The sequence below is a fragment of the Mustelus asterias genome (genome assembly GCF_964213995.1).
Source record: "Mustelus asterias chromosome 26 unlocalized genomic scaffold, sMusAst1.hap1.1 SUPER_26_unloc_6, whole genome shotgun sequence".
Classification (NCBI taxonomy): Eukaryota; Metazoa; Chordata; class Chondrichthyes; order Carcharhiniformes; family Triakidae; genus Mustelus; species Mustelus asterias.
Genome location: NW_027590113.1, coordinates 1,139,906 through 1,152,066, shown reverse-complemented (window position 1 = coordinate 1,152,066; position 12,161 = coordinate 1,139,906). Strand labels below are relative to the sequence as shown.

Here is a 12,161-nt window from a genome sequence, read left to right as displayed (position 1 = left end):
CAATTACGTCGGGGACCTGGGGTGGAGGGTGATGCATGCAGCAGTTCCGCACAACCGTAGGATTCACTGGTTCACGGGCTCCGAAGACTGCCCTTTCTGCGGCCTTGTGGAGTCCGTGGACCATGTCTTTGTTGTGTGTCTTAGGCTGCACTCCCTTTATGTTTTCCTGAAGAACCTTTTGTTGATGTTTTGTCTGCACTTCAGTCCCACGCTCCTGATCTACGGACACCCGGTGCGGAGAGGGGAGGGTCGGGATGGCGACCTCCTCGTGAACCTGCTCCTGGGCCTGGCGAAACGCGCCATTTACCGGTCCAGGCTGCGGGCGATCGAGGGGGCCGTCCATCCTGACTGTCTTCCCCTCTACCGCGGCTACGTTCGCGGCCAGGTGTCCCTGGAGAGGGAGCATGCGGTGTCCACGGGCGAGGTTGACGCCTTCCGCGCCCGCTGGGCACCGCAGGGGTTGGGGTGCATTATTGACCCCAATAATCACATTTTAATTTGATGTTTTTAAGTTTCCTTTGTACTTTGATTTCTGTTCGGGCTGTTCCCCCTCCTTTTTGGGGAGCTGCCCCTTTTACTTTGTCCTGATTTAATCTGAGTTTGTTTACTTGTTTTGGTTTGACCTAAAAAGAGGGCACTGGGAACCTCTTCAAATATAAACTGCAGCTTCTCAAATTCTCCATCCATCCATCTCACCCTCCCTGCATCCATCTCACCCTCCCTGCATCCATCTCACCCTCCCTGCATCCATCTCACCCACCCTGCATCCACCTCACCCTCCCTGCATCCACCTCACCCTCCCTGCATCCATCTCACCCTCCCTGCATCCATCTCACCCTCCCTCTATCCATCTCACACTCCCTCTATCCATCTCACACTCCCTCTATCCATCTCACCCTCCCTCTATCCATCTCACCCTCCCTGCATCCATCTCACCCTCCCTGCATCCATCTCACCCTCCCTGCATCCATCTCACCCTCCTCTATCCATCTCACCCTCCTCTATCCATCTCACACTCCCTCTTTCCATCTCACCATCCGTCCCTCTCCTACAACAAGAACCATTCATTCAGCACATCTTCCCGCTCATTCCCCCAGTCTGTATTCCAGCCTTTATCAAATCCACTCAGCTCCCAGATACTTTACACCATTAGATATCACAATTCAAACATTATCATCTCTCCAATTTAATATTTGTCCAAGGCGATCACAGACAAAGGAAATTTGGCATGCCCACTACGACTCTCAGCAACTTTTACAAATGCACCATAGAAAGCATTCTTTCTGGTTGTCTCATTTTTTTTTATGGCTCCTGCTCTACGTCTGAGGTCACGTTCCAACCGACTCAAGAACAGCTTCTTCCCAGCTGCCGTCAGACTTTTGAATTGACCTATCTTGCATTAGTACACCCTCGTGCATTGCTACACCCGAGCTATCACTGTAACACTACATTTTGCACTCTCTCCTTTCCTCTTTATTCGCTTGTGTACGTATTAGTTTCAGCATTCCAATTAGCATTTAACTAATTAACCAATAAGTATTTAATCGTAAATGACTACAGTTATACAGATGATAAAATTAGGAATATCCATTACAATTACAGAGCAGCAGCATTAACCCTTTCTCTTCCAAGACTCAATAACACAGATCATGTCACATACTGAGCAGTATTCTCAGTAAAACTAGCACAGATCAGACAACACAATAAAGTTAGTTTAAATTGACATAATAGATGATATGAATAGTTTGTTCTGACGAAATGATACTAATTTGAAAGTGATTAATTCATAGTCATTGAAGAATTTCCCCGATTCAATGTGAAGCTTTTAATGGTATAGAATATCTACCCACTTTTCAGCGCCGGCATCTGTAACTGTAGATGAATGAAAAGCAACAATCTGACAAACACCAGGTAATATCTGTCATGGTAAAATAAACAGTTTGATAAATAATGGTAATATCTGACATCATGCATCTGTCCTGAGATCTTTGGGATAATCCAAAATAAATCATACATTCAGAAATTAAATAAAGCTGAGGTGAGTGTGCAGGAACAGAGTGAAATTGTGAATTCTAGCTTTCTATGCTATCGCTCTGCATCTGCTCAGTGAGAGATAAGGAACAAGGAAAGAGGGGTCGCATTTCCAAAGCTCCGATCCTGTGCAATGCTGCGCCAGTGTTCCTTTGTTGCTTTCGTTCTAGGGATGTCGGTTTCAGAGGAAATGCTATCACTTTTGTCCAACTTAAATTTAATTTGGTTATGGGGTGCTGAGAAGTCATTAACCGCTGTCGTGCATGAGTTTGTTGCTTGTAGTTTGTGATGTGTGTTTCTGTGCGTGGATGGCTGCGTGTCGTGTGTATTTAAGAGAGATTCTGTGTTTCTCTCTCTGTAAGTCTCTCTGTGTGTCAGTACATGGGTAAGAATGTGCAAGTGTCTGGGTGTGTGTGTTTGTGAGAGTGTGTTTCTCTGTGCCTGTGAGTGTGTGTGTGTTTGTGAGTGTGTGGGTGTCAGTTTGGGCCTGTGTGTCTGGAAATAGGTGCAGATGTGTTATCTTGGAAACAGGAATTACAGAGTGCAGCAGAGTTTACCCACTCCCATTCTGAATGGAATTAGTGTCTGATAACTGTACCAAATGTACACATTACAGTCTGAGATCATCCCCAACTACAATCTCCAGACAATGTCTCCCATAGGGAATGGGGGAACAGAGTTCATGGACAGTGTCTGGTGATAAAAGGGTTAATTCGCCAGCCGGGGTTCCTGCTGCAAACTCCAATCCCTGTCAATATTGTTCAATATTCACGCTGCAGTAACCGGTTCCCAGATGCAGACATGGGACTTACTGAACTTGTCTGAGGCTCACAGAGAGCAGCGCCTGCAGTAGCTGTGATCCGCCAGCAGATGGTGGCATTGTGTCACTTTAATCACCAGATAGTGAAAGAGGTTTTGAGGAGAGGCTGGTGGAGCCTTTAATTCATTCACAGAGACAGAGAGCAAACTCTGACAAGATTGACCAATCTGCCCTCTGCTGGGTACTGTTAGAATCACACACACACTGTTCTCTCTCTGGAGAATGATCTCTGCTGCTCCATTTTGAAAGGAGGTTGAAGACCCTGTTGCTGAGAACACTGACAACACATTGCTGCTTAAACAATGGTTCGCAGCAATCTTTCCTTCAATGTGGAGACTAAAACTACAACAGTTTTCCAGCTGGGAAACCAGGTAAGCAGGGAAATCAGTGCCAGGCTGGAGGGGCTGATGGAATAGGGAGGGAGAGGGGCAGGAATGAAGGGTTTGGAAGGAGCTGTCGAAGATCTTCACAATTCAGGATTTCACTGTAACCGGTGGAGCAGCAATGTTTATAGATTGAAATGTTCACACTGTCACTCTCAGTCCCCGTCTGGATCCCCGCAGCGACTCCAGCTGTCTCTTCCCATTTGGACTGAACTGATTCCACTCCAGCCTGAAACAGATTAAAGATGAAACAGGAAATAAACAGATTGAACAACAGAGTAAATAACAGGAGACTGGAGTTAATGGGACAAATCTTCTGGTCTCTGGATCCCCAGAGACCAGACACACATCCGAAGATGAGCATCGGGACCCTGTGGATGTCCTGACGCACTGATCTACCTGGGAATTGTCCCAGAGATATTAACTACTATTGGGGAACTCCCCTGCTGCAGTTAGAGTCAGATACTTGGGACAGATCCACAAAGTTTACCTGGATAGTTACTCAGGTAATGTTAGACAGCTCACCCCCTGGGCTAATACCTGAATAGCACAACCGAGTCCTCCAATCACTTCCCACTGATCCCCATACTACACCTCCCACAATCTGACGAGACCCACTCATAGAGTCATAGAGGTTTACAGCATGGAAACAGGCTCAACTTGTCCATGCCACCCTTTTAAAAAAAAACCCTAAGCTAATCCCAATTGCCCGCATTTGGCCCATATCCCTCTGTACCCATCGTACCCATGTAACTAGCCAAATGCTTTTTAAAAGATAAAATTGTACCCGCCTCTACTACTACCTCTGGCAGCTTGTTCCAGACACTCACCACCCTCTGTGTGAAACAATTGCCCCTCTGGACACTTTTGTATCTCTCCCCTCTCACCTTAAACCTATGCCCTCTGGTCTTACACTCCCCTACCCTTGGGAAAAGGTATTGACTATCCAGCTGATCTAAGCCCCTCATTATTTTATAGACCTCTTTAAGGTCACCCCTCAGCCTCCTACGCTCCAAGGAAAAAAGTCCCAGTCTATTAGCCTCTCCTTATACTTCAATGGATCAATTCCCAGTAGCATCCTAGTAAACCTTTTCTGCATTCTTTCTAGTTTAATGTCCTTTCGATAATAGGGTTACCAGAATTGCGCATAGTATTCCAAATGTGGCCTCACCAATGTCTTGTACAACTTTAACAAGACGTCCCAACTCCTGTATCCTGACTGATGAAACCAAGCATGCTGAATGCCTTCTTCACCACTCTGTCCACCTGTGACTCCACTTTCAAGAAGCTATGAACATGCACCCCGAGATATTTTAATTCTGTAACTCTCCCCAACGCCCTGCCATTAACTGAGTAAGTCCTGCCCTGGTTCAATCTACCAAAATGCATTACCTCGCATTTGTCTAAATTAAACTCCATTTGCCATTCGTCAGCCCACTGACCCAATTGATCAAGATCCCGCTGCAATTGGAGATAACCTTCCTCACTGTCACTATGCCACCAATCCTGGTGTCATCTGCAAACTTACTAACCATGCCCCTATATTCTCATCCATATCATTAATATAAATGACAAATAACAGTGGGCCCAGCGCTGATCCCTGAGGCACACCGCTGGTCACAGGCCGCCAGTTTGAAAAACAATCCTCTCCAACCATCCTCTGGCTTCTGTCAAGGAACCAATTTTGTATCCATGTAGATGTCTCACCCTGGATGCCGTGAGAATTAACTTTATGCAACAACCTACCATGCAGTACCTTGTCAAAGGCCTTGCTAAAGCCCATGTAGACAACATCAACTGCACTGCCCTCATCGACCTTCTTGGTTACCCCTTCAAAAACCTCAATGAAATTTGTGAGACATGATTTTCCACTCACAAAGCCACGCTGAATGTCCCTAATCAGTCCTTGCATCTCTAAATGCCTGTAGATCCTGCCCCTCAAAATACCTTCCAACAATTTACCCACCACAGATGTGAGGCTCACCGGCCTGTAGTTTCCAGGCTTTTCCCTGCAGCCCTTAAACAAAGGCACAACATTTGCCACCCTCCAATCTTCAGGCAGCTCACCCGTGACTATCGATGATTCAAATATCTCGGCCAGGGGACCCTCAACTTCCTCTCTCGCCTCCCACAACGTCCTGGGATATACCTCATCAGGTCCCGCAGATTTATGTACCTTGATGCGCTTTAAGACTTCCAGCACCTCCTTCTCTGTAATATGTACACTCCTCAGGACATCAATATTTATTTCCCCAAGTTCCCTAACATCCATGCTTTCCTCAACAGTAAATACTGATGAGAATTATTCATTTAGGATCTCACCCATCTCTTGTGGATCTGCACACAGATTACCTTGTTGAACCTTAAGAAGCCCTACTCTCTCCCTTGTTACTCTTTTGCCCTTTATGTATTTGTAGAAGCTCTTTGGATTCTCCTTTGCCTTATCTGCCAAAACAATTTCGTGTCCGCTTTTTGCCCTCCTGATTTCTCTCTGAACTCTACTCCTACACCCCCTACTCTTCAAGAGATTCACTTGATCCCAGCTGCCTATGCACGTCATGTGCCTCTTTCTTCTTCTTGACCAGGGCCTCAATATTCCGAGTCATCCAGGGTTCCCTACTTCTGCCAGCCTTGCCCTTCACACTAAGAGGAATGTGTTTACCCTGAACCCTGGTTAACACACTTTTGAAAGCATGCCACTTACCAGACGTCCCTCTTCTTTTCCACAGACTCCCCCAATTAACCTTTGAAAGTCCCTGCCTGATACCATCAAAACTGGCCTTGTCCCAGTTTAGAATATTAACTTTTGGGACAGACCTATCATTCTCCATAGCTATCTTAAAACTAATAGAATTATGGTCACTGGTCCCAAAGTGATCCCTCACTCACATTTCTGTCACCTGCCATTCCTTATTTCCCAAGAGGATGTCAAGTTTTGCCCCCTCTCTAGTCGGGCCATCCACATACTGAATGAGAAATTCCTCCTGAAGACACTCAACAAATTTCTCTCCATCCAACGCTCTAATACTATGGCTGTCCCAGTCAATGTTGGGAAAATTAAAATCTCCGACTATTACCACCCTATTTTTCTTGGAGCTATCTGTAATCTCCTAAATATTTGCTCTTCAATTTCCCGCTGACTATTTGGGGGCCTATAGTACAACCCTATCAAAGTGATTTCCCCCTTCTCATTTCTCAGTTCCACCCATATAGACTCACTGGCCGAACCCTCGGATATATCCCCCCTCAGTACGGCCGTGATGCTTTCGCTAATCAAAAGTGCAACTCCCCCTCCTCTTACCTCCTGTTCTATCTTTCCTATAGCATCTGTACCCTGGAACATTGAGCTGCCAGTCCTGTCCCTCCCTTAGCCATGTTTCAGTAATTGCTATAATATCCCAGTCCCACGTACCCATCCATACCCTGAGTTCATCTGCCTTGCCCGTCAGGCCTTTTGCATTGAAATAAATGCAGTTTAATCTGGACTTCCCTTGCTCTCTGTCTTGCTTCTGTCTGATCTGTCTGGTAGTAGGATTACTGACACTGCCTTTACTAATTATGTGCTCTCTTTAACTTCTGTGCTCTCCTCAAACTTCTCTTCTGTCTCCCTACTGCTTTGGATCCCCCCACCACCCCCGCCAAACTAGTTTAAACCCTCCCGAGCTGCTCGAGCAAATCTCCCGGCCAGGATGTTAGTCCCCCTCCAGTTCAGATATAACCCATCCCTCTGGAACAGATCAGCCTTTCCCCAGAAAAGATCCCAATGATCCAAAAATCTAAACCCTGTCCCCTGCACCAGCTCTCAAGCCAGTCATTCATCTGCCTATTCCTCCTATTCCTATTCTCACTAGCATGTGGCACCGGTAGTAGTCCTGAAATTACTACCTTCGAGGTTTTGCACTTTAGCCGTCTGCCTTACTCTCTATATTCACATTTCAGGACCTCATCCCTTTTCCTACCTATGTCGTTGGTACCAATATGTACAACGACCTCTGGCTGCTCACCCTCCCCCTTCAGAATGTCCTGCAATCGCTCAGAGACGTCCTTGGCCCTGGCACCAGGGAGGCAACACACCATCCTGGAGTCTCGATTGCGGCCACAGAAACGCCTGTCTGTGCCTCTAACTAGCGAGTCCCCTATTACTACTGCTCGCTTGCTCTTTGCCCGACCCTGTCCCACAGCAGAACCAGCTGTGGTGTCACAGACCTGGCTACTGCTGGTATCTCCCCCTGACAGGCTGTCACTCCCCGAAATCATCTCTACCTCCCCTCCGGCCCGACTACCTCCCACTAGCCCTTGAACAAATCTGACTAAACCTCCCAACTTGACCTCATCCGTCCCACCCTCTCCTGACCTGACACAGAAACATGGAAGATAGGAGCAGGAGGAGGCCATTTGGCCCTTTAAGCCTACTCCACCATCCATCACAATCATGGCTGATCGTCCAACTCAAAAGCCTAATCCTGCTTTCTCCCCATAACCTTTGATCCTGTTCGCCCCAAGTGCTATACCCAGCCACCTCTTGAATACATTCTTGACTATATCTCTAACTTAAACTGATTACTCAAGAACCAACCCCAACTCACTACTCTCCAAAGCTATAAACCAATCCCAACCCGCGTCCACGTAACCACATCTGACTGGACACCCAACATAACCAACTCCCAGCCACCATCCAAATTGCTGATTAACCCTCCAACCCAACACACTATATCTTGCTCACCCTCCCGACACCAAGAACTAATTCTTGAACCTCTCCCCAGCTCCCTGACTAACCATTCATCCAGCGACACACGAACCCATTCACTCCCACAATCAACTAACACTTATGGAGCACCCCGGGCTCACTGTGCTGTAAATAGGGTGTGCTCGCTCGACCGCGACTCCACTCTGCTCTGATGGAGCTCCCTGGGGACACTGTGCTGTAAATAGGGTGTGTGCTCTCTCTTCCTCGACTCTACTCTGATGGAGTTCCCCGGGGTCACTGTGCTGTAAATAGGGTGTGTGCTCTCTCTTCCTCGGCTCTACTCTGATGGAGTTCCCCGGGGTCACTGTGCTGCAAATAAGGTGTGCTCACTCTACCGCGAATCCACTTTGCTCTAATGGAGATCGCCGGGGTCAATGTGCTGTAAATAGGGTGTGTGCTGTCTCTTCCCCTACTCTCCTATGATGGAGCTCCCCGGGGTCACTGTGCTGTAAATAGGGTGTGTGCTCTCTCTTCCTCCACTCTACTCTGGTGGAGCTCCCTGGGGTCACTGTGCTGTAAATAGGGTGTGTGCTCTCTCTTCCTCCACTCTACTCTGGTGGAGCTCCCTGGGGCCACTGTGCTGTAAATAGGGTGTGTGCTCTCTCTTCCTCCACTCTACTCTGGTGGAGCTCCCTGGGGTCACTGTGCTGTAAATAGGGTGTGTGCTATCTCTTCCCCGACTCTTGTCTGCTCTGATGGAGCTCCCCGGGGTCACTGTGCTGTAAATAGGGTGTGTGCTATCTCTTCCCCGACTCTTGTCTGCTGTGATGGAGCTCCCCGGGGTCACTGTGCTGTAAATAGGGTGTGTGCTATCTCTTCCCCGACTCTTGTCTGCTGTGATGGAGCTCCCCGGGGTCACTGTGCTGTAAATAGGGTGTGTGCTATCTCTTCCCCGACTCTTGTCTGCTCTGATGGAGCTCCCCGGGGTTACTGGGCAGTAAACACGCTGTGTGCTGTCTCTTCCCCGACTCTTGTCTGCTCTGATGGAGCTCCCCGGGGTCACTGGGCTGTAAACACGCTGTGTGCTGTCTCTTCCCCGTCTCTAGCCTGGTCTGCTGGAGCTCCCGGTGTCGCAGTACCGAAGATCCTGGGAGAAATATGCAGCAGTTTCAGGTTGGGGGGATTTTCACACATACCGACAATTTGCTTACCATTGCTAATGCTTGGAAGATTCAGGGCCATTTATATTTTAAATCCATTTATATTTTAACTGTTACACTGAAAATTAACACAAACACTCACCAGATCTCCTCCAGACTCCTGCAGGTCAGTATGAGGCGACGGAGAGCAGGGACAGATTGATCTGTGAAGGAGTTTGATTCCAGGGACAGAGTCCTCAGTGTCTGGTTTGTACAGAGAGCGGAGGTGAGATCCTCAGCACAAGAATCTGTGAGAGCGTTATTATACAGACTGGAGACCAGAGAGAGGAATAACAGGAATCAGGCTCAATCCCCAGTGTTTTATATAATACTGTTAATAACAATAATAATGTATTGTATCAGACATTCCAAAAACACAACTTGCATTTCTGTAGAATGAGGAAATACTCAATGCTGAAAATGAAATATAAATATAATAAACTGGAAATGCTCAGCAGGTTAGCAAAATATTTGTGAAGAGAGAAACAGGGGTAAAGTTTGAGCTTCCATTGGAACTGGGAACGGGCAGTGAATTGATAGGTTTGAAGTGACTGCGGTGGGTGGCTGGGGAAGAAACAAAGAAAGGACAAACTGGAACTACAGTAGTGATTAAATGATAAAAGTGATGATGGGACAGGACCATCATCACAGGATCCCCATGTCCTTACTCGGAGTGGCTCGGGAGGGACATGGGATGGTCAGTGGTTTGGGAATGCAGTTTGTGGTGAGGTTGAAGATAATGGCTGGAATTTTACCAGAAGCTCTGAAGTCCCAACATGGGGATTGGAAATGGGTGGTGTGTCCGTGTGGGCAGGATAGGCAGAGTTATGAAGGTGATATTGTCAGAGGGGGACAATTAACGGCTGGCAGGCAGGGGGAGGTGCCCACTGAGGCAGCCTGGGCACGGGGCAGTCCCGGTTCAGGCAATGCTGGCACCATCTCCAAAGGCAGCCAGCAGGACTTTCAAACAGCAGCTCTGCAGGGAGCAGCGAGGGAGCTCTGCTGAATGAATGAGGGGCTGAAATGTCAGAAAGCGGAGCAAGGGTTGCTCCCCAATCACTAATTCTTCCCTGGAGGGGCTCCTCCCGGCTGCTCAGGCTCGGAGGGAGGTCCTGTTCCCTCAGGATGGGAGGAAAAGATTATCTCATCGGTACAAGCCAGTCTGGATGGAAATTGCTGGGAGGTGAGCGGGTTTGAGACACGTGTTTACAGAGTGGGAAATGATCAAAGTCCTGATGTGTTCTGCCACGGTGAGTGCAGCACAGCCTGATATGTGAATAAGGATGAGAGGGAAATTGTGGAAAGAACATCTCCACCCAGACACTGGCAATGCAAAGGCAGCAGCATTGACTGTCAGAGACATGTCCGTTAGGCTGCCACCAGCATAGGCTCGAGCAGGGTTGACCAACATATTCACTGGGCAAACACACGTCAATGTTTTTCTCACTCAAGGGGCCGATGAGTAAATTTCAGAATGATAAAGTTTGGCACAGCAGAAATTTCAATTAAAAACTAAACTGAGATATGAAAAGAAACAACTTGCTGAGCACAATAATGAGTAATAAATAAAGATGATTATTAGAGTTTAATCCTCATCAATCACAAATTGTTTCTCTCCCACATTTGCTGCAGATTGGCTCAAAATCCTATCAGCAGCAAACATGGGAAAGAAACGGGATGTGATTGGAGGAGCAGCTCCATGCAGATTCTTCCATACAAACTGAACTGTGTGACTGAGATTCTGGAAACTCGCTCCGGGGGCCGCATTGAGGGGCTTCGAGGGTCACATTCACCCCTTGGTCCACACGTTGGACAACCCTGGGCTACTGCATGTGTTTGATGGGTGAGTAACAATTTATGTGTTTGGAAAGAGAGCAAACATCATCAGGGAATGAGTGAAGAAGAGTGGAGACATCCAGGTCTTGCCATCCTTACACCAATGGAAGATGAAGTGCTGGATCATGAAGGCCTGGGGGCAGAGTGGGTAATTGCTGCTGGTGAGATAGGTTGAGTGGTGGCCGAATGAATGGGCACAGGAGAGCGTCTGGTGAGGACAAAACATAGAGATTGTTTATCCATCACTGGTCACAGAGAGCAGTCTGAAGGAAGTATTGGGATAAGAACAAAATCACTCGGAGCAGCAGAAGGTCATTCATCCCCTCGAGCATACTCCATCACGGCTGATCTAATTGTAGTCTCAACTCTTTTCCCCGTCGCTCCCCCGTAACCCTTGATTCACTTCTCAATCCAAAATCATTCTTAACTCAGCCTTGAATATATTCAATGATTCTGCTGCCACTCGTCTCCAGGGAAGAGAATTCCACTGACCAGCCTCCATCTAAAAAATAAATTTCTCCTCATCTCAGTCTTAAGGGGCTGACAATTACATTTTAAAATCTGTCCCCTTGTTCTGGTCTCTCTTACAAGAAGAAACAGCCTCTCAGCAACCACCCTGTCTCATCCCCTCAACGCGATCACCTTTTAATCTTCTGAACTTTCATAGATATTGCTCCAATCTGCTCAAATTTTCCACGTAAAATAAACCTCTCCATCCCAGGAATCAGCCGAGTGAACTTTCTCTGAACTGGTTCTGATACAATTCTATCCTTTTTTTAAGTAAAGAGCTCAACATTATACACATTACTCCAGTTGTGATCTAATGAAGGTCGTGTAAAGCTGCAGCAAAACCTTCTTACTCTTACCTTCCATTCCTATTGCAGTAAGAACGTTAAGAAACAGGAGCAGGAGTCATCCATTCTGTCTTTCAAATCCACTCCATCATCCAATGTGACCATGGCTGATCCTCCGCTTCAACACCATTTCCAGCATTATCCCTGCATTCCTTGATTCACCAGCATTCCAATGGGAAACAAATATCCCTCATCTCTGCCTAAGTAACTGCCCCTTATTCTCAGACTGTGTCCCAGGTTTCAGACCCTCCAGCAAGGGGAAACATCCTTTCTACATCTGGCCTATTGAACTCCGTTAAATAGTGTAGGTTTGAATAAATTCAGCTATCATTCTTCTGAAGGCCTGAGAAT

At 47.2% G+C, this 12,161-nt stretch overlaps 1 protein-coding gene across 1 annotated transcript in view; it reads right to left on the bottom strand.

The window, feature by feature from the left end:
* Window positions 1-1,130: 1,130 nt before the first annotated feature.
* Window positions 1,131-12,161, bottom strand: part of LOC144482165 (NACHT, LRR and PYD domains-containing protein 3-like) — an 89,436-nt gene continuing 78,405 nt past the window's right edge. The window contains exons 10-11 of the mRNA XM_078201377.1: window positions 9,224-9,391; window positions 1,131-3,463 (exon numbers count right to left, since the gene is read on the bottom strand). Coding sequence (XP_078057503.1) covers window positions 3,376-3,463; window positions 9,224-9,391 — 256 coding nt within the window. The 3' untranslated portion in view covers window positions 1,131-3,375. The remainder of the gene's footprint in view (window positions 3,464-9,223; window positions 9,392-12,161) is intronic.